Source organism: Chelonia mydas, chromosome 1 (genome assembly GCF_015237465.2).
Source record: "Chelonia mydas isolate rCheMyd1 chromosome 1, rCheMyd1.pri.v2, whole genome shotgun sequence".
NCBI classification, from domain to species: domain Eukaryota; kingdom Metazoa; phylum Chordata; order Testudines; family Cheloniidae; genus Chelonia; species Chelonia mydas.
The window spans coordinates 262,341,514-262,364,027 of NC_057849.1; the positions used below are offsets into that span (position 1 = coordinate 262,341,514).

Here is a 22,514-nt window from a genome sequence, read left to right on the forward strand (position 1 = left end):
CACATTGTTTCTCTCTGTTATTAAAAGGCTTTTTGCTACACTCAGACTATGTGCTTGCGAGAGGGGAAGTATTGCCTCTTGGAGGCTCCCAGCGGGGGTGGTACATATTTGTCCCAGGTCACTGGGTGGGGGCTCAAGCCGGTTTTGCATTGTGTTATTGGAATGGATCCCCTAGATATTGAACCCGGCCCTTGTTGCTGCCAACTCTGACGGGAAGAAGGGTTACATATATAAATCCCCCCACTGTATTTTTCACTGAATGCATCCGATGAAGTGAGCTGTAGCTCACGAAAGCTTATGCTCAAATAAATTTGTTAGTCTCTAAGGTGCCACAAGTCCTCCTTTTCTTAATTCATCAGAGTAAATAAATACACAATGGATTTACAGAGAAAGTGTTAAGATAGGTTCTTGGTCATTTTGGGCTTGCATTTGTATTTCGTCTCAGACTTGTCCCCCTGCTCAAAATTAGATAACATAAGATGACTTACAAAAGCTCAACAACAAAGATTTCATATGCATAATTTATTTTAAAGTTATTGCAACACATACAAGCGTTAAACATGGCTTTATGTTGATGACGTTTTTATAGGTGCAAAAATTTGACATTCTTCTCCATAGGTTGGTTGTTTTTGCTATTTACAAATAAACAATCTATATACTTTATATATATAGTATATAACATAAGTCTCTGCACAAAGATCTGAAATAAAAAAAGAACTCATTTGTAAACAGGGTTTCAGTTGTCTTATTTGGTGGCTTGAAAATAGATGGTCTTGTAATACTGGGCATTTTTTGTCAGTGTATCCTGGTTTTTAATTTACATTTATTATTCTAAGTTCTGTAAAACGCGCATGGGACAGAATGCAAAAAACGTACCAAACAGGCTGAAAAAACAGTCCCAGTATACAATTTTTCCTTGGTTTTAAAAACTTGAGTATAATTGCCCATAAAATACATGCTAGCTCTGTTGAGAGTGGTTTATGGATATCAGTCATATGCTGGATTGCAAAATGATTTCACAGTAAATCCTCTGAAATGTGCTGTCCTGCTTGCTATGTAAAATGTCTGTGGCATGCATTGAGGTTGCATTTTTTCATTCTCTTCAAGGTAGTGCTCTTGGGATAAGTAAACAGAGTACAGGTCCATCATCGGGAGCCATAAACAAAAACAATACCAGATCAGAAAACACTACAGGAATGCATTTGCTACCTAGAAAACAGAACAATTCAGTTTGCCATTAGAAAGCTATAATTTTTGTTATACATTTGTCTTATTAGCCTCCCTCCAAACACACACACTATTTTCTGTTTGAACTGCTGTATAACAGTGAAAGACAAAGGGGAACTCTGTTGTGCAGAATGGCAGGGCTCAACCCTGTGAGGTGCTGAGTGGATAAGTCAATGGAATTAGAAGGTGCTCAGCACCTTCTTGGAGGGTCTCAGGATTTAGCAGGATCAGGCCCAAGGTGAGCCAACTTTGACAGCTTCCAGTGCCAGCTTATGTTCTCGTTTTCAGCAATACCCAAGACAACTTCTAGCAATTTAGAATAATGAAGTATCAACAAAACATAGCTGTGTTGAAAACTGGTCTCAAAAGCAATCAGCAGTTGATTGTATCTTTGCTTCACTTTATTTGGTTTGTCATGTTGACCTGCTGAGGTTCCTCAAGAGTGAAAATCAGATTGTTATAATATGGCGCAATTCAAAGTTAGGAATGTCTCCAGTGGTGCAAGTAGAATTAATTTCTTACTGGTACACTGTACTCATGGGAGGGACACAAAGGGGGGCACCAGCTAAAGGGGAGGCACGTGACCTCCCCATGTGACTCCAACCTCCCCGCATCCAGCCTGGGGCCCTCGCACTCTCCCCGTCCCCTCCCCATAATCCATCATATGTTACCTGGGTGGGAGGGGCTCTGTCCTCCTCCCGCTGCGCTGAAGACTTCTGAACTGCAGGGCTCTCTGGAACCACAGTGGCGAAAGGAGCAGAACGTGGGGCCGCCGAGTGTCCCCATGCCAGCAGCTCCTCTGGTGCAGCTGTACTGCCCCCAGCCCTGCCCCTAGCCCTGTCCCTAGCGGAGCTGCTGTACAAACCCCAGACAGGAGACGTAGCTGCAAGAAAGGGCTGGGGGCGGGGCTGGGGGCGGTACAGCCATGCCGGAGGAGCTGCATGTTCCGTTTCTCCTGTGTCTTTCCAGTACAGAGTGCCAGCCATAAGTATCTTACTGGTACGGCGAACTGGACCATACCACCGTACTTGCACCATTGAATGTCTCTGATCTAAACTGCCAGAGCAATATCTCACTGGAGAAGGTTTGCATAGCTTAAAATATATAAGACTATTTATATAAAATATATAAATAGCTTACATATATAAGACCGTGATTTAGGTGTGACTTGCATCTGATTTTACTATTTAGCAAACTCTTTCTGAAAGTCTGTCACCTGTGATTTTAAAGTAACTTATACAGTTTTTGCAAACAAATTAATCTGAGTCTATTTAATCTACTTGTTTATATGAACTTGGCCTTAACATGCTTTGCACGAGCATTAGCGGCTGAGCAGTCAGCGTTTGCCATTGCTGTGTAAGCCACATACACCTTGCAGCGGTGATTGGGAAACAAATAGCCATCCAACACGTGAGTATCTTCTGGCGCATTACGTTGCATAAAGAAAGGTTACTCACTCGTACAATAATGGAGATCTTCAAGATGTGTGGTCCCTATCTATAATCCACTTGAGGTGTGCATGGGTTCCATGTGCCTGGAAGATTCGTGCTAGCAGTGGCCATCGATCTGCACCTGGCACCCTTCTCTTCCTCCCTCTCTAAAAAACTGAGGGCACAAGTGGTGGCATGGACCGACCGCTTCTCTGGTCACCTTTTAATCAGGAATAGCCCTAGGATAAGGCTCTGCAGCAGAGGGGAAGGAGGGCAGGTAGTGGAATACAGATAGGGACCACATACTGCAATGACAGCCACTTCCTGTGGTAACCTTTCTTTCTTTGAGTGACGGTTCCTAAGTGTATTCCAGTCTAGGTGATTCACAAGCAGTATTAATTGAGGAGGAGGGTGTGAGGAGCACTGCTGTACCATGGATTGGAGGACAGCTCTGCCAAAGGATGTGTTTGGCAGAATCTTGTACCAGGCAATAATGTTTTGCAAACGTGTGTACACTGCCGCTATACTGCTCTCCAGAAGAGGAACATCTCAAAGTCAAGCTGCCAGCGTGGCCTGGGTGAGTGGGCTCTCGTACCTTGTGTGGGAGGAGCTGCTGTTAACTTGTCACAAAGCAGGATGCAGCCTGAAATCCATTGGGAAAGCTCCGGAGAAGGGACAGGTCTGTGCCGCCTTCTTCACGGACTTGGTTAAAGTGTTGGCGCTCTATTTACTTAGAAAAGTGTTAAATCAAATTGTTTGACTCACATTCCTATTTTGTTTCTAAGGGAATCCCACCAGGTCTACGTTCACTTTGATCTGTGTGTCCATTTGTATTCCTATAGATGGGGCTGCTGAGTGCCCTGGATGGTGTTTATGCTTTTATATTCTGCAGGCATTTCAGTGTTATTACTTAGGAGTGAGACCCAGCTTACTTTTAACAACATCCAGCCAGCATGTTCTGATTTGTATCACACCATCTGACACTTATGCAGTTGCTGGTTCCTAAGATCGCATGTAATTCGGGTGAGTGGCTTTTGGAATGTTTAACAGTGGAAAGCTGAACACTTTGCAAAATAATTTAGACCTAAATTGTTTATCCCTGAGTCCTTCTAGTCAGATCAGTTATTGGCTGATGTTTGTAGTGACCAATTCTTTTTCATTACTTGTCCAGAATTATCACCTTATTATTCTGCATGTAGGATTTAATGTCATTTCATATTTTAATGTACCTTTTAAACTTCTTCCCACATTTTTGGAGGGATGGTCTCATGAATAAAGAACAAGACTCAGAGTCAGGAGCTCTTGGATGGCTGTGCGCTCCCCCTCTGGTAATTGTAGCCACCTGTCATTTCGTCTTTTGATGGAGAACTCTGTGGGACATGGACCATCTGCTTGTTATGTTTGTGTACAGTATTCCCTAATCCGTGCTGGAGGCCACTAGGTGCTAATGCAGTACAAACAAATCTGGGTTATAGTTCTGCCCCACACCTCCGGCATGTGACGTTAGGCGAGTCACCTAAGGCTTGAGGTGCTGAGTACTGGTCAGTCCTCTATGTACCTCAAGGGGAGCTGCAGCTGCTCAGCACCTCTGAAAAGCAGGCCACTACTCTGGATAAGATTTTCAAGTACACCTAATGCTAAACACCTAAATCCATAATCGGGCACCTGCCTATTCTTTAAAAGAGCTGCGCAGCCAACTCCTCCAATGGGCTTTTCATCTTCGCACACCTGTAAAACAGGCTCAACTTTGCTTGGCAACCACACAGCAGTACTGGGAGACTCAGTTCATTAATGCTTGTGAAGCACTTTAACATGCTTAGACAGAAAGTGCTATAGAAATGTGAATCAATCTATCTTCATGGTGTATGTGGCTGCCTATCACATAATATCTCAGCTCCTTCCACATAAAATCAATAGCAATAATGAAGCCACCAGCGGATTTCCTGGAGTCCCTGCCACTTCTCCCTTTTTGGGGTAAAATCTTTGCTTGGGGTAGGGTTTTTGGTTTTGATTTTTTAGATTTTATTAATTTGCTATTTTGTTTTTGTTGGTTGAGGTTTATAAGGCCGATGGGGGTGTCAATGTTGTGTTATTCTTGCTTTGGTGAAAAGTCTTTTTTTGAAGACGATGACTTTGCAGCACTTCCTGAAGACAAGACAAGACTCTGGATTTGCCTAATCTCTGGAATTATGATGCATAGCTAGACCCCCTCGACCGAGAATGCTTTGTCCCCAGCTCTCATGTGCTTTGTCCGGGGTTTTGTGATCTGTATTGTCCCAGAGGAGTGTAACTGTTGTGGCGGTTCATAGATTGAAACTGGGTCTTTAATGTGGCTGGGGTTTGATCCATGAATTGCTTTTAAGGTTAGGAAGAAGACCTTAAACTGGCCTTGGAAGCTGTCTGGGGTCCAGTGCAGAGACTTTAGTCTGATGTGTGCATTTTGAATAGGGGCACATGCATGCTAACTGCATGCAATATAGTTTTAAGTTGTTCTCATCCACTCCTGACTATTCCCAACCCAGTATAAATCTGGGTTATTGAATAACCAGCTAGAATTAATGGTTCCATTTAAATAATTTCTCCCTCACCCAGTCAGGGCCATTCATTGTGATGAGATTTTCCATTTTTCTTCCTCTCCTTCCGTTCTTTCTGCAGACGTTCCAGTTCCGCTTCGTACATCATTTCCTGAATCAGGTACTTTTCTCTCCTCATCCGATCCCTCAGATCTTTCGGAAGGTCTGGGATTAAATATGAAATCAGGTGCTTTATGCAAAAGACAAGGTGCTGTGAAAACAAAAGGATTTAAGAGGGATAAAAAGTATTAATCTTTTTACTACAGTTTCCAGTTTGATTCATTTTTCAAAGGGGAGTAAAATCTCCTAGGTAACAAAAAGATGTTGATCTAGAACTCAAACTTTTATTAAAAATTGAAATATTAAGGCGCCAAATCCTGCAGTCCCTCTTCAGGCAGAACTCCAGCTGAAGTCAGCGGAGGCCGATGCCTGAGCAAGCACTAAACCACTGCTTGATTTGGCGCAATAATACTGTCACAAAGTTCAGTATAGAAATTAAGGCCCCAATCCTGCTGTGTGATCTGTTAGTTCAGACTCTGGAGTCTGTGCCCTGAAATCAGGTGGACTCTGTCTGGAGGTAGGGGGCCAATGCTAGTGGATCACACTGCAGGAAAGGGGACAAAGGATTTACTCCTTTTTTTAACTCTGGAAAAACTCCCAGTGATTTCAGATCCAAGTCATTATTACTGGAAAACAATGCTGCTTTCGAATGTTCTGTACCTCTAATATAAAACCACACTGCAATCTACCTAAAATGTCCCTGTTAAATATCTGGTGCATTTATCAATCATTTTGTCCCTAATGATTTAGGCACATTAGATTAAAAATTGGTGGGGTTGAGGAGAGTTGTTCTGCTCTTCTCTTCTTTTCCATTTTGTTTAATCAAAGAGGTTTTTTGGAGTTTGTTCTCTGAAGTTTGGTGAACAATCGGTGGAACCAGAGCCCTCTTCTGTCTCACGTAGACAAATGGGAGATGAAAAAGGATATTTTTCACTCCAATTTGGGCTCTTTACTTTGAGGGTTACAGAATAGAAGCTGTAGCAACTCTTCCTATGAATTCTCTTGTCAGCAGCAGAAAGATGCAATATCTAAACTGGTGTGTTTTGCTACATCTGAGGGACGATGATCCTTTAGCCTTGGCATATCGCTTTCCGTTTTTGTTTGTCTGCAAGATGAATAACTTTTCTTTTAAGAGATACGTCCTAGTATCTATCTTCTGCTGTGTTTGAGCTAAGTCCAAATGCAAAGTAGCCACACCTTAAACTGCTCTACATTAACTCTAGGTTCAGGATGGCGTGTTGCAGTTGTTATTATTTAGTGTAGTTATTTACACTGATCTCCATCTCCAAACTCAATGACAAAGCTTCCCTTAAGTATTTCTGTCTTAGCTAAATCTTTTATGATAATTGTTCTTTCTTTCCAGTAGCACCTACCATAGGTGTCGACTCCATGGGTGATCCAGGGCTGGAGCACCCACGGAAAAAACCAGGGGGTGCGTAGCACCCACCAGCAGCCAGCTCCCTCCTTGTTTCCCAGCACCTCCTGTCTGCCAGCGGATCCCCTGATCAACTCCTCCCCTATCTCCCAGCGCCTCCCACCTGCCATGATCAGCTGTTTAGCGGCGTGCAGGAGGTGCTGGGAGGGAGGGAGGGGGAGGAGCGGGGATGGGGTGTACTCAGGGGAGGGGGCAGAACTGGGTGGGAAGTGAAGCGGGACAGAAGAGGCAGGGTGGGGGTGGGAACTTGGGAGAAGGGGTGGGGTGGGGGCAGGGCCTAGGGCGGAGCATGGGCAGGAAGAGGTGGGGTGGGGGTGGAAGTTTTGGGGAAGGGGTTGGGTGGGGGCGGGGCCTGGGGCAAAGCAGGAGATTGAGCACCATTGAGGCCCAGAGGAAGCCAGTGCCTGTGGCACCTACAATGTGCTAGGTGGTTTCCAAACAGAAAGAGAGGCCTGATCCTCTGTCCCATAGAGCTTTTTTTATGTCAGGTTCTTCCAACCCAGCGAATAATCCAAGGGTTCTCATTGGATACATCTCTATACTTCTTTCTTTCCTCTCTCCCTTCTTGCGCTCTTCACTCCACCCAAGTCCATAACCTAATCACTTCCACAGGCCTTGTACATACTGCAACCGTTTAATCATAGACTCATAGGACTGGAAGGGACCTTGAGAGGTCATCTAGTCCAGTCCCCTGCACTCATGGCAGGACTAAGTATTATCTAGACCGTTCCTGACAGGTGTTTGTCTAACCTACTCTTAAAAATCTCCAGTGGCGGAGATTCCACAACCTCCCTAGGCAATTTATTCCAGTGCTGAACCACCCTGACAGTTAGGAAGATTTTCCTAATGTCCAAACTAAACTGCCCTTGCTGCAATTTAAGCCCACTGCTTCTTGTCCTCTCCTCAGAGGTTAATGAGAGCCATTTTTCTCCCTCCTCTTTGTAACAACCTTTTATGTACTTGAAAACTGTTATGTCCCCTCTCAGTCTTCTCTCCTCCAGACTAAACAAACCCCATTTTTTCAATCGTCCCTCATAGGTCATGTTTTCTAGCCCTTCAATCATTTTTGTTGCTCCTCTCTGGACTTTCTCCAAATTCTCCACATCTTTCCTGAAATGTGGCACCCAGAACTGGACACAGTACTACAGCTGAGGTCTAATCAGCGTGGAGTAGAGCAGAAGAATTACTTCTTGTATGTTGCTTATAACACTCCTGCTAATACATCCCAGAATGATGTTTGCTTTTTTTGCAATCGTGTTACACTGTTGACTCATATTTAGCTTGTGATCTGCTATGACCTTTCTGTAGTACTCCTTCCTAGGCAGTCGTTTCCCATTTTGTATGTGTACATCTGATTGTTCCTTCCTAAGTGGAGTACTTTGTACTTGTCCTTATTGAATTTCATCCAGACCATTACTTCAGATCATTTCTCCAGATCATTTTGAATTTTAATCTTATCCTCCAAAGATCTTGCAACCCCTTCCAGCTTGGTATCATCCGCAAACTTTATAATTTATACTTTCTATGCCATTATCTAAGTCACTGATGAAGATATTGAACAGAACGGGATCCAGAACTGATCCCTGCGGGACCCCATTCGATATGCCCTTCCGGCTTGACTGTGAACCACTGATAGCTACTCTCCGGGAATGGTTTTCCAACCAGTTATGCATCCACTTTATAGTAGCTCCATCTAGATTGTATTTCCCTAGTTTGTTTATGAGGAGGTCATGCGAGACAATTTCAAAAACCTTACTACAGTCAAGATATGCCACATCTACCACTTCCTCCCTATCCACGTCAAAGAAAATCATTAGGGTGGTGTGACACAATTTGTTCTTGACAAATCCATGCTGACGGTTACTTATCATCTTATTATCTTCTAGGTGTTTGCAAATTGATTGTTTAATTATTAATTATATCATCTAGTCCCTTATATGAAAACTGACCTCAAATACAATAATAAAAGCCAACCGTGCTGCTAAGACATGCCAGAATTGCAATGTGTAGCCATAGGGTACCGGGGAATGAGGAGGGTCTCGATAGTCTCTGTACCTGAAAAACAAACCGAATGTTGCATTTCAGTACAGTGATAAACTGCTACGCTTCACAGAGAACATAACAGAATGCTATTCTTTGACTATATCCTCCTTGCAACAACAGGGATCTCAAGCCAAAAATGATACAAGTTACTAAAATACTGATTCTTTCCTCACTTCCACCAATGGTAATAATGAATAACTCCACTGAAGTCAATGGGTGAAATCCTGGCCACACAGAAGTCAATGGGAGTTTTGTCATTGTCTTCAGTGGAGCCAAGATTTCACCCAGTGACACCATTACATGGTAAAACCAGTGTGAGAGAAGAATCAGGTCTACTGTTTTTAAAAACTGTCTTTTGAAGAACCAAGCCCTCAATAAAATAACATTCATATGGATTTGATTTTATTGTCAAAGAGGTAATTCCAAAATAATCCCACAGAAACCTAATCTAAAAAGGAGGAGAAATTTGGCTTCTGCCTAATCTGTTTCCTACACAGGTTTGAAAACTGGGTATGAACAATGTCTGAATATACCTTGTTAAGTAATACACAGAAGTTTTTAGCTCTAAGCTAATTTAGAAACAAAAGCAACTCAAACCCACAGGAGAAAGAAGATGAACAAAAACCTATTTTTTCTCTGACCGATAGGCCTCAGATTAGAGAGGCATCTGTACACAAATGGAATAAACTGTGTTTTGGGATTTCAGTCAGCACTGAATTCTTCTTACATTTCAGCATCTTCAGTGCAAATTGTTTTAGCTGACCACTTATTCCCTTCTGCAGCCAAAACACTGGCTCCTGAGCATGAAATGTTTTACAAAAGAGGAAGATTAGTGGCTGTTTAAGGACTGTAATAGAAGGCCCTGGCTGGGAATCTTAGCTAAAGATGGGTCTTCTATGGTAATCTGATAATTTTTGTACTTGTAAGGGACTAAATAAATACAGCAGCCCAGGAACTAGGGAAGACTTTGACAGATTGTTTTGTGTCTCATATGGAGGGAAAAATCTGGGCTCTGTAATAGCGATGGTAAATTATTAACGGATCTGTCTGCATAAACTGTCTTGCTTGAAAATTAAAGGACTCCTATCCATCACACAAACTACATTGTGGAATACATTTCTCTGTAATTTCTTTGCAAATAAACGATTTAACTAATTTTCATTCCTATCAATATGGGGCTTTAAAGTACAATTGAAATTACCAAGATCAACTGCAGGAAATGGCCCACCTTGATTATCACTACAAAAGGTTCGCCCCCACCCCCGGCCCTCTCCTGCTGGTAATAGCTCACCTTACCTGATCACTCTCGTTAAAGTATGTATGGTAACACCCATTGTTTCATGTTCTCTGTGTATATAAAATCTCCCCACTGTATTTTCCACTGCATGCATCCGATGAAGTGAGCTGTAGCTCACGAAAGCTTATGCTCAAATAAATTTGTTAGTCTCTAAGGTTCCACTAGTACTCCTGTTCTTTTTGTGGATACAGACTAACATGGCTGCTACTCTGAAACCAGTAGAATTCAGGTTGATTAAATGTCTTGTAAACCGATTAAAAGGAAGTCAGTCACACTCTCCATTCCACAGGCAGGGACATATATATTTAATAAGTAAATATACTCGCCAAAGAACACAGCTGTATCTAGTGATTTTGCAGTGGCAGTTTGAATTAGCAAACTGAGATTCAAGTGCCAAATCCTGCTTTAGTTGAAGTGGGTTAAGGCCAATTAGCCTCCCTGTAACAAATGCCAGAGGATGAGAATGAGAGCTAAGACTACCTCCTTTTTAGTTGTTTTTGTGGAAGATTTGTTTAATTGTTGGGCTAAATTTATGGAGTTTCTCCCCCACCCTTTCTTCATGCCAGACAAAATCTTTTATTTGATAAAAGGGCCTGGTTTACAAGTAAGAATTAGTTTATTTTTAGATGATGGGGATGACTTCATTATTAATACTGTGGCAGAGCCCTAGATACCACAATGCTGTGAGCCCTCTGGCAAGAAATGTTTAAGAATACATATGTGATTTATATGACTATTATGGTTATAATAATTATCCTACAGATGTTAGTAGCACGTGTAACCCACACACCTCCTTGGCTGTGGTGTTCTGTCCCATCTAGTGGCACGGAGACCACTTAGAGAGAGAGCTAAATGAGTCTGCTCTACAGCCTTAGCTAAGAGCCAGCTGGCTTTTAGATCATGCAGTAGAGGCTCATGCACTAAGCTCCAGAGGTCCCAGGTTCGTTCAAGCCCGCCCACTGACAACCAGGGTCTGTTGGTGTTACACATGCATGTGTATCCCAGGCCAAATCCTGAAGCCTGCTTTTAGTGCTTACCCAGGGAAATCTCACATTGACCTCAACAGGCGATCTCACTGACTAACAGCTGCAGAATTTGGAACTCCCTGAAGGAGCGCAACAGCGCTGGTTTCTATTTCTCTAAAACATCAAAACCAAATATTATTTTAATCTGTAACCCCATTGATATTAAGTGGTGGATGGTCAGAGACAAGTCTTACAAAAAATATTAAGATTATTAAATTGGAATGAAGCCTTTTTTGGCCAGCAGCTCTGTATCACAGAATAGGATATGTATTGATCTAACCTATTCTTAGGGTTATATCCTGCCAAATAGTGTGCAGTAGAGTCTCATAATTGTTTCAGCTCCCTAAATGAAAACATTAACTTCAGAGGAAAACAGCTCAGTTTGCTATAGAAGTGCAAGAAATATTATTTTCAGACTTTTAACAAAATGTCAGGAGTCTTTTCACTGGACACTAAAGTACCCTTGAGCTCTAAAGACCGATCAAAGGATATTTTATTGTTTCATAATAAAGAAGAGGCTTTGCAGTCATTTGAGCTCATGTTCACAAACCAACTCTGCATTATAAAATAACAGCATTACACAGTTGTTCTACCCAAGTTCCCCCTTGAAACAGAGCATTTTGGGTCATTCCAACAAAATGGAATAAATATTTTGATTTCATGGATGTCAAAATTTTCATTTCGGTCCAAAAAAAAAAAAAAAAAGTTCCAACATTACCAAAATGAAACTTTATTGAGTTTCTGTTCTGTGAAAAAATTTGAAGTTTCGACTTTTCATCCAAATTTGGGATGAAAACCAAATGTTGGAATTTCCTGCAGATGCGAAGCCCCTTCAATAATAATACTTAGTGCTTATATGGCCCTTTTCATGTTCAAAGAGCTTGAAAACATTAACAAATTAATTCTTATATGACTTTTGGGCGTAAGTAAATGCTATCACCACTAAGAGATGGAGAAACCAAAGAGGGAGGTTAGGAGACTTATTCAAGGACAAATAGAGAGTCTTGTCTTTGCAAAGGTCTTTACCAGGTCTCTGCAACACTGTTTTGATGGAACAATGTGTGTGCATCCACACAGAGCAGATCTTAACACCACTGTTGCACTGGTGTTTTCTGGGTCTTATGAAGCCCTATCGCATAGTGCCAAACACTGTTGCTGGGAGCAGAGGACAGTGGGGAATTTCCATATATGATGCACACAGTTGTGGGATGGAGCTAGGACTGGTTGAACCAGTGCAATGGAGAGAAACCACTGGAGTTTCTACTAGTTCAGCTTGACTGCAGCTAGAAACTATCTGAGGCGTTGTAACCAACCATTAAAACCAGCTCCGACATAAGGCATGGGACAATTATCGTATGGGGACATAAGATGTTGTACAAGTATTGTGAGCACAGGGTGTTTCTTGCAATGGTTTTCACGTATGGTGAAATTTGCTCCTATGCACAGAGCCTGTATAAGTCCTAGGCATCACATAAGCCATCAAAATAGGGCTTAGGTGGGACTTACATAGTGCATAGACCTATGCAGGCTCTCTGCAGAAAGGTGAATTTTACTCTACGGGTAGAGTGAGCAAGAAAGTCAGCATTAGAACCAGGATTAAAACCCAAGATCAGACCAAGTCTCCTCCACAATCTGTCAGTGGAAATTGAAGGATACGCAAATAATATGCTTGTGGGCAGTTCTTTTACTTCTTTTTTTTTAAAAAGACATTTTTATGCAAATTTCAGATGTCCTTCAAGATCCTGGCTAGTTCCCAAGGCAGCCTTCCTTATTCCAAAGATTGGGCACCTCCCCACTCATAGGCACAGTATAAGTGGTGTTCTGTACTTTTTACTCCTTTTACATATACAAAATGCATTTTTCATTTCATTTTTTAAACTTTGAAAACAAGTCAAGAGAGACTCTAGCATGATGCTTCCACCTGGTGATTTTTTAAAAAGAAAAGGATATTTTGGTGAGATTCTTACCTGCAATATTTTAACGGTGAGCCAGAAAATTCACTTCCATTAGATGTTGGTTCTGAACGGTTTTCAAAGTCGGACACCAGAAATACAGATAGACTGGCATTAACGTAGCCTACCATACACCTGGAGAACAAGAAACCCTGAAGTCAGGACACTCAGCCCATACAAATCCCACTTGGGAGGACATTTCTCTCCCTGGTTTCCTAAATCTATACCTAAACAGTGATACCTATTAATATTTGAAAAGCATGTTGTGGTAATTTCGGTCTCCCTCAATCCAAATCTGCTGTTTCATAGATTACTTTTCAAAAATTTGTTAAAGCAAATTCACACCAAAATCCCCTTTTTGCATGCTTAAAAATGCAGAGATTAGCTGACCCAGAAAACAGAGGTAAATCTCAGAGCGCCTTAGTTAGTGTAACTTATACCTTCTCCTTCCCTCCCCAATCTATTTAGTTTTACCCTGTATGTAAAATTAGATTCCTTTAAAGTACTTAGATTTGCCTCCTCCCACACTTGCACTCATACTTCACATCTGAATCTGGAATACTGTGTTCAAATTCTGGTCACTCTATCTAAAAAGTTATGTATGTAACAGAAATAGAAAAGGGTTAAGAGACAGGGAACAAAAATGATTAGAGGCATTGAAAGGCTTCTGTATTAGGAGAAATTACAAAGATGGGGACTGTTTAGCTAGAAGAGTAATGAGAGATGACACAACAGAGATACATAAAATAATGAATGGCACAAGGGAGATAAATTGGGTCCTCCTATTTACACTTTCTCATAATACAAGAACAAGGGGACATTCAATGCCGTTGAAAGGCAATAGATTTAAAACTGATAAAGGAAATACCATTTACATCACAATTAACCCATGGAACTCATTGCCACAAGATATCATTGAGGCCAAGAGCAGTATTCAAGGAAGGAGTAGACATTTGTTGAATACTGAAACACTCACAGTTATATTAGAAATGATAATTTTAATAAGGAATATAAAACCCATATTTCCTGGCATAAACTAATCTCTAGCTGATAGAGGTTAGAAAGAAACATCTCTTTGTGGGCAGGTTATTGCATAACTGGCCATTATGGGGTTTTGTGCACCTTCCTTTAAAGCTGGTTTTGGCCACTGTCAGATACAAGATATCACACTAAAACGGGCCACTAGTCTGAGCCAGTGTAGCAATTCCTGTGTTCCTTTATGGCTCAGAGACACTAGCTCCTAATTGTTGATTAATGGTAATAAGGTCTGGCAAAGGAGGTCTGGGAGATATCACCTTGCTGGTTCAAATTCACAGCTAATATCATTAAAGATGAAGCTGGACAAGAGTCTTATGCCATCCTTGCTCTGCATGGGCCACGTGCATGAAAGTCCAGCCAAATTATTCAGCATGGTGCATAAAGCTGAAGAGGCTTTAATCCTGCCGCTGGCTGAGAAAGACAATCACAGCTGCCAACAGAATTCTCAGCCATGTCTGCATAACTACTGCCCCAAATTCAACACGAGTCTAAAGTAGCGTTACACTGTTACCATTCCTTTTCCACACTGAGGTGCCATGTCTTTCCCATCTCTAACTTCAGTGACATCCAGTCATACTGGATCACAGGGCCAGCCCACAACATTTTGGCACCTGAGGTGGGGAGCTCAAATGACACCCCCATGCCCCGTGGCTTGGGCCAAAACTTTGATAGGTATCAATTCTGCCTTCTTCCTGTCTACTCCTCTCATGGTACTGCTCTGCTACCTACCCCAATAAAGGAGAACCAACTTAAAATGCCTTGTTCAAAAATTTTAAGTAACACTTAACTTTCAAACGCCTGAACAGCAAATATAACTTTTCTTGTCTGGCATTTTTATCTGTTTGAATAATCAAAGTGGTGCTTTCCGTGCCTTCTTGGTTGCAAACATTTGAACTGCTTCCTGCTGAAGGTCCACAGTCTGGGCCAGCTCATGCTCTACTGAGATGGTTGCAAGGCCGACCAGCCTCTCCTGTGTCATTGTGGAGCGTAGATGTTTTTTATTAACTTCAGCTTGGAGAAGCTGCGTTCTCCACTGGTAACTGTTACAGGAAGTGCTAGAAGTATGCGCAGAGCAACAAAAGCATTTGGAAAGAGGGAGATCATTTTATTTGTGCACATATATTCCAGAACAGTCTATGGAGTTGATCCTGCTGAAATGTATCTTGAAAGGGCTTTAAGTTCATCACCTAAATCCCTTGCATCAATATTGCGCATGTCATCATGTGTCAACAGGGGTGGCCCAGAACCCGCCCCCCCAAACTCTGCCCCCCCACCTGCCTAAGGCTCTGGGGTGCAAAAGGGGTGAGAGGTTGGGCTCTGGGAGGGAGTTTGGGTGGGGGAGGGGGTCTAGGGTGCAGGCTCTGGGAGGAGTTTAGGTGCTGGGTGCAGGATGGGGCAGGGGGTGGGGTGCAGGAGGGGGGAGAGGGGTGCAGGCTCTGGGACGGAGTTTGGGTGCAGGCTCTGGGAGGAAGTTTGGTGATGGGAGGGGATGCAAGCTCTGGGAGGGAGTTGGGGTGGGAAGGTGGCGCGGATGAGAGGTTTGGGGTGTGGCTGGGGGCTCAGGGCTAGGGCAGAGGGTTGGGGTGTGGGCTGGGGGTTCATGATGCAGGAGGGGGCTCAGGGCTGGGACAGAGGGTTAGGGTGCTGGGGGATGAGGGCTCTGGCTGGGGCCAGGGCAGAGGGTTGGGGTGAGGGCTCTGGCTAGGAGTGTGGGCTCTGGGGTGGGGCAGGGCTGGGGATGAGGAGGTTGGGGTGCAGGCAGGCTGCCCCGGGGCTGGGGCCAGAGAGAAGGACTCCCCCCAGCCCTTTCCTTGCTGGCAGCAGTGAGCTCTGGGGGAGGGCCCGCCCCTCCCCACCCTGGCAGCACACTCACCCCGCACCACTGTCACTGCACGTGCTCCTAGGGCCCATCTCAGGTCCAGGAAGCCCCCTCAACTCCTCTGTGGTGGGTTCCGGGGGAGGGGGGCTGCCATCACATGTGCCCCTCCTCCCCTGCTGCCCCTCATATAGCCTCAATGGGGGTGAGGGATGGGGCTGCCCCTTGCCCAGGAGAGGTGCCTGCAGGCGGAGGGGAAGGGAGGGGAGAGGCCCTGTGCTGGTGGAGGTTGCTGCTGGAAAAGGGAAGGGTCCAAGGCAGAAGGGAAGGGTCAGGGTCAGCCTGCCCAGCCACTAGGGCATGGGGGGCACTAGGACCCTGTGGCGGCAGTTGATGCTGGGAGCCAGCAGAGCGAAGTCAGCCTGGAGCTGCAGGGGAGAGGCAGGGATGAGGCAGGGATGGTCCGGTCTGGGGGTGGCATGCGGGGGCAGGAAGTCGGGGCCGGGGGACACTTGGGGGAGGTGCATGGGGGTGGCAGGTGGGGCTGGGAGAGAGACCTGGTCCCAAACATTGATAGAGTCGGGCCCCTGGGCCCTAAATATTGCTAGAGCCCGGGCACCATGGGCCCAGACAACTTGCCGCCCCTGTTTGTGCCCTGCATTGCTGGTTAGGTCTTCTTCAGGTATAGTGAGGAGTTTTGGAATATCATACAACATCCCAAATATACTATTCTGTTCCTTTAGCTGCATGAAACGTTCTTTAGCTGACTGTATTGCACAATCTAGCACCTGGTTAAAGAATTCAACTTTGAATTGTTGTTTGGGGACTCTTATGGGATTATCCTGTGCCTCGTAATCAAAATGTCTTATTCTTTGGTGACTCTTGAATTCTTGAATGGGTGGGAAAAGAGCTTCAGTGTGAAGTTCCTCTGCCAACTTCTGTGCACACTTCAGAACGTTTTGAAATCCCTCATCTGGCCGGTAAGACTGTAGGTATGACTTTGCTTTCTCCAGTTGTTCCATTGCTCCAGATATATCAGGGTCAACACCATGGAGCCTCTTGCTTACAACATTTATTTCAAACAGTAAGTCATGCCACAACACTAAGCCACACAGAAATTTGAAGTTATGTATGTTTCTGGTGATTCCATTTCCCTCTGCCACTGTTCTCCCACAAACCGTTCCTGTCCTAGCATTATCCTCCATAATGGCAACTATGGCATCAACTATCTTCCCAATTTGGTGTTTGATAGGCTTTATTGCCTCCACTCGACTTTCCCATCATGTGGCACTCAGTGGTTTCAGTGTCAGAGAGGATGTTCCCAGATGTTGCTTCAAAATCTGCCATCGATGAGTTGATGCCTAGAGAAAAATACATCGATGCTTTGAATTACATTAAAAAATTCAGCAGCCTCACTAGAAGCTGATGCTGCATCACTGATCACCAAGTTCAATGAATGAGAACTGCATGGGACAAAAAAGCTCGAGGGTTTAACTCTCAGATCTGTGTCTGCACTCCTCTGTTCTTTCCTCTCATGTTGGCACCATTATTGTAGTCCTGACCTCTCATGTCAGCTATCATATCACAATTCCCGTATCTTCCAGTTTTTTAAGAAGCACATTTGTCATACCAGCTCCTGTAGTATCATCAATGTCAATAAATTCTAGAAAATGCTCTCTGACAGTCACTATTGCAGGGACATTTTCACTAGGTTCTGTTGTTGTTGTTACAAAACACACCATTAAAGTCATTTGTTCCATATGGCTGATGTCAGGTGTGCAATCCAGAATAACAGAGTAATATCTTGCTGACTTCAGATCTGCCACATTCTTCTGTTTGACTTTTGTTGCCAGTAACTGTATGATCTCATTTTGAATTGTTTCCAAGATAGTGGTATGTGTACGCTTCTTGGGTGGTGACTCTTCTTAGATGCTCCTGGAGTACAGCATCGAACTTAGCCATCAGCTCCACAATTTTAAGGAAGTTTCCATTGTTTGGCACATACAGCTGGTCTGAAGTGCCAGGCAGTGCTAGGTTTTGGGTAGCAAGCATTCTCACAATGGCAATGAGCCTTTTCAGAACATTTTGCCAGTAAAGAGACTCTGATGCAATCTTCTCTTGATGCTGATCATCTATGGTGGCCTTTAACCTTAGTCTCCTCTCAAGCTCTTTCCACCTATGGAATGCTCTCTGGTGAGTTGCTGCCTTCTCATGGCATGCCAGATTTCTAGCCAGATTTTTCCAGTCCTTTGTTCCTGTGGAACTCAATGTGGCTGGAACATTAGACTGGAATAGTTTGCAACAAAAACAGTATGCAGCATTTTGGGTTTTTGAGTAGATAAGCCATGGCCTCTCCACTTTGTCACCATTGGGGATTTCACGCCAGTAATGTGTTGGATGGAAACTTCTATTTTCATTGTCTTTGGGGAACATGAAGTTTTTCACTTGCTGTGGTCCATGCAGTACAAGGAAGTCCCTCAGGCTACTGCTCAAGTGGGTCCACAGTCCTGGATCATCTAGACTTAAGGAACTAAACTCAGCAGCAGCTGTTTCTTGTGCCTCCACCACACTCTTCTCTGATCTATACTTTTCTTCAGGAATGTGCATGGTTACATCCATTTGAGATGGAGATATGGATGCTGCAGTAGCTGCCAGGTCACCTGCACTCTGACTGGAAGATCAGGCATCTCCTCACCACTCACATCCTCACTGTGGCCGGAAGGCTCATCGTGAACATTTGTGTCTATGTATCTCAGGAGAGCTCCTTCCTGCTTAAATAGAAAAGCTTCCTTTGCTTTCTTTCTTTTTCTGAATGCTGCCCCAGAGGGGCGTTTCCTTCTTTCACTCATGACTGCTGTTCTGTGCCAACTATAGTGGCTCTCAACACTCAGTTGAAGGGGACACATAAGCAGGCTGGTAGCCGGGCCTGAGTGACGGAAGATATCAGCGTCTTAAGGGCCTAACTGGCTCCTGCTACTTCAGCTGACAGCCTGTTCTCCTCAAGTGCGTTCAGGGAAGCAGCAGGAAACAGGAAGCTCCCTGAGAAGCTGGTGTTACTCAGTCCAGGCTCCTGGGGGTGTGAGAGAGGTACATAAGAGGTTCCTCCTCCTCCTCTTTCTCCCTGCAGCTCCTGTTGCTTTCTGTTATTCCCTCTCACCTTTTCTCCTGCCTGACTGTTATGTCTCTTGTGCCCTCCTTCCTCCAGCACAGCACTCCACCATCTCTGTGCATCTAGAGCAGAGAGAATACATACGCACCAGCAGCAGACACAATTTTCTACACTCTGAGTCCTAGTGGCACCCCCCCCTCAAAAAAAAAAAAAAAAACAGTCTGGCACCTGAGGCAGCCGCCTCAGTTCGCCTCATGGTAAGGCCAGCCCTGCTGGATCAGCATGTTAGTTGAATGTTTCTTCAGAAGTGATCATCAATGAAATAGTGAACAATATTGAGATATTTTTTATCCCCCTCTATACTACAAAATGGCTAACGTTTTTCAGGAAAATTATTCAGGTTGTACTGATGTGTCAGCCAGTGCTGACCTGTGTGGATTAATCTGTTTTAAACAGCAGATGAAAGCCATTCTCAAGCCTAAATGACTTAATTCAGTGAACCGAACACAATCCAAGGTTGACAGTGACTACAAACTGATAGTGACCATCCGATAGCAAGTTGGTAGCCTGTCTGAAGTGAGTCTGGTGGCCTCCTAGCCAGGCTACCCAGGCTTGAGAATCTTTTTAAACTGGTTTTCAACCACTGTTTTATCTTGTATCGATGTTGGCAGGCTGCAGCCAGCACCCTGGTGTAACCTGAACTGTTTTACAAGATTGCTTCCTGAAAACCATTTTAGGATGTGGCCAATTTCCTAGTTTAGGCTGTGCCTTAGATCACCATTATTAGGGTTTAGAATTATCAAACAAGTCAGTTCACATCTCTCCAAGTAATTGTTTGGCAACAGACTAAGGTGGAATCGCATGGGTTCTCGTTTGTAAGGTTTTTTCCCAACCAGTAAAACTGGTTGTTTATTTTTAAAATGTAAGCTTAAATTCTGTGGGAAATTGTGTGTCCACCAGATTAGTACCTGAATGGTGTTCCAGCTGGCTATGGCTCAAGACCTACAGTTAAAGCAGCTATAGAGCTGAAATTAATTACAATATTTTCTTTCGCATCCTACATGATTTTTCTGATGCCTTTCCTCCCAAAACTGTTAAAATATTCTATGCTACATGGTCCAGACTCTTGAACTTTGGGAACTATCTATTCCTGTAGAATTTAAGAATAGTTTTCCACTATCTTGATGGCAATGTACTGCATCTGCAATGTTGACATAGAAAGGCATTAGCCTAGTTGGTCTCTTCTGAGGAATTAGATTTGGTCTCTTATGTTATTTAACGTATTGCTGGAAAACGGTGTGAATGGCTTTAAAATACAACAGTTTAAGATCTGTTTCCTTAAGCCAGGCCAATGTCTCTAAACAGAACTAATTTGAAAGCAAGTGCACTATATTGTCTTCCTTATCAAATGTAATTTCAAAATGCATTTTCTGGGACTGTGGTAAGAAAGAAATTAATAAAGCAGAAAAAAAAGCTGACACCACTTACATGCCCTACACTAAACACAATGGCAGCAAGGAGAGGCACATGCCCACCAATGATCAGCATCAAACCTAACACTTTACCAACTGAAAGATTTTCTACAACTCTTTATGGAAACAGAACAATTTTTCCAGCATATACGAAAATGCCAAATCCTTGACAGGATAATGAGTTAAGTAGCATTGCCAGTCATGAACTGTCTCCATTGGTGTGACTAAACTGCACTGACATCCAAAATATGGCTAAAAGCAACAACAGAAAGAATCCCCTTCGCTCTTTCTGGGAGGGAAAATAAAGCTATGAAGTGAAATATTTATATCTGATAGCAGAATGCAAGCTCACTATTGCTACGTATTGCTTAGCTTGCTTAGCTTATCGCTTTTAATGTAGTACAGCACTTATTGCCAGAGTGGCGAGGAGCTTATTTGCAAATTTTGAACATTTGGAGTTCAGTTGGGTTGGATGAAACCAACGATTTCATTCAGGGTTTCTCCCCTCTGCCCCAGCACACTAGATTTAAGATGCCCTTCAATTTAAATTATACCCAGTTGCAGGCTAATAGTGCACACACTATTGTAATTTAGTGTTTCTCAACACTGGAATGAAAATGCAGAAGAACAGCACGGACTCAATTTAGGACTGCCTCTCAAAAGCCCTAATATAAGAGCTCTGTCTTTTTTAAAGGAGTACAGAAGTTATTTTGCTCAGTAATTATAGCTTGGCTGATGAAGCTGGAGTTGCCTCTTCTGATTAGACTCTGCACTTTTCTTGGATTAATACTTGTAAAATCCTACATCAGCAGAAAGAGGTTTAGTGAATAAGCTACAAATGACAGCCCAGCTCCTCAACTGGTGAAAATCAGTATAGCTCCTTTGACTACACATTTACAAGGTACACCAGCTGGTGATCTGGGCCAATATATTGATCATGATAATAGCATGTTATTGTAGCCACTGAACCTTCTATAACTGATCCAGAATTTTTTCCCTGAGTTAAGATCATAAATCCCAGCTACTCACAGACTGTATTATTGATACTCAAAAGTATTGATACTCAAAAGTACTCTAGTGCAATCTGGAGTACATTCTTGTTAGTGGAATCTGTAAATATGGAGACAGTAATGCTATTTATGTTTCAAGGAAATAGAGATTTTCATGCACATTAACATTTTCTTAAAGAAAGCCTACTTTTGTCCAGCTTCTCCTTGGCCTGCACAAGGTCCATATTTGTAAGCATAAACAAGTCGAGGGATGAAATCTGAAGTCACAGCTACAACAAATGCATTTGTGATAACAGAGAGAATTCCAATGCCTTCCAGAATTCCATACCAAATTCCTATCCAATATAGAAAATGTTGCATTAGTTTCAGGGAAGACAATTATTAAAATAGTTTAAATATTGCATGCAACGTGCCTCGGAATTCTTGGCTTTTCCTATCTCAGTCATTTCGCATGTTCCTTTCTGAGCCATGCAAGCAGCAACATGTGTATTTATTTAAATGTTAGGAGACATGTGGGTCTAGCACTAGATAATGTCACAGCTGGATTTTTTCCTGAGGAAGCAATGGTGCTTGCAATGATATACAGGCTGACAGTATGAACCCATCATTACATTACATTACTAGAGTGAGGTCTTCCAATTGGTGAGCTGGCAAAATGCCATCCCAGCAAATGAGCATGAATATAGCTAGCCAAGCCACCATGTATGTTCATCATGCATGAATGGCGAGGGCATGAATCTTAGCCAAGAACATTGATATAGCTGTTCTTCCTGAGGTTCCATGCCTATGATGGAAGAGAGGTGTCATTGCTTATCCAGCTCTAAAATACTTTTAAAAAGTAGCAAGCATCAAAGCACTCCTGCACTGTGAGTGCCTTTTATCTTCTATAATGATCATAGTTTCATTAAGAGGGCGTGCACACAGTGAAAGTCATTAGGAGAACTTTCATGGAACTTAATAAGACAAGACTGAAGGTTTCTTTCTTCACGTTTGATCCATGACATTGCAAAAAAAAAAAAAAAGTGTT

General features: G+C 43.1%; 1 protein-coding gene across 5 annotated transcripts in view; it reads right to left on the reverse strand.

The window, feature by feature from the left end:
- Positions 1-507: 507 nt before the first annotated feature.
- The window catches only part of ANO4 (anoctamin 4), a 279,666-nt gene continuing 257,659 nt past the window's right edge, over positions 508-22,514 (reverse strand). For 4 of the 5 annotated variants that reach the window (XM_043545329.1, XM_043545320.1, XM_037884246.2 and 1 more), the window contains 5 exons: positions 21,675-21,822; positions 13,058-13,177; positions 8,675-8,780; positions 5,246-5,441; positions 508-1,209 (listed from right to left, as the gene is read on the reverse strand). In XM_043545329.1, the coding sequence (XP_043401264.1) occupies positions 5,250-5,441; positions 8,675-8,780; positions 13,058-13,177; positions 21,675-21,822 (566 nt within the window). In that variant the 3' untranslated portion in view covers positions 508-1,209; positions 5,246-5,249. The remainder of the gene's footprint in view (positions 1,210-5,245; positions 5,442-8,674; positions 8,781-13,057; positions 13,178-21,674; positions 21,823-22,514) is intronic. The other variant, XM_043545321.1, reaches the window with a different exon arrangement.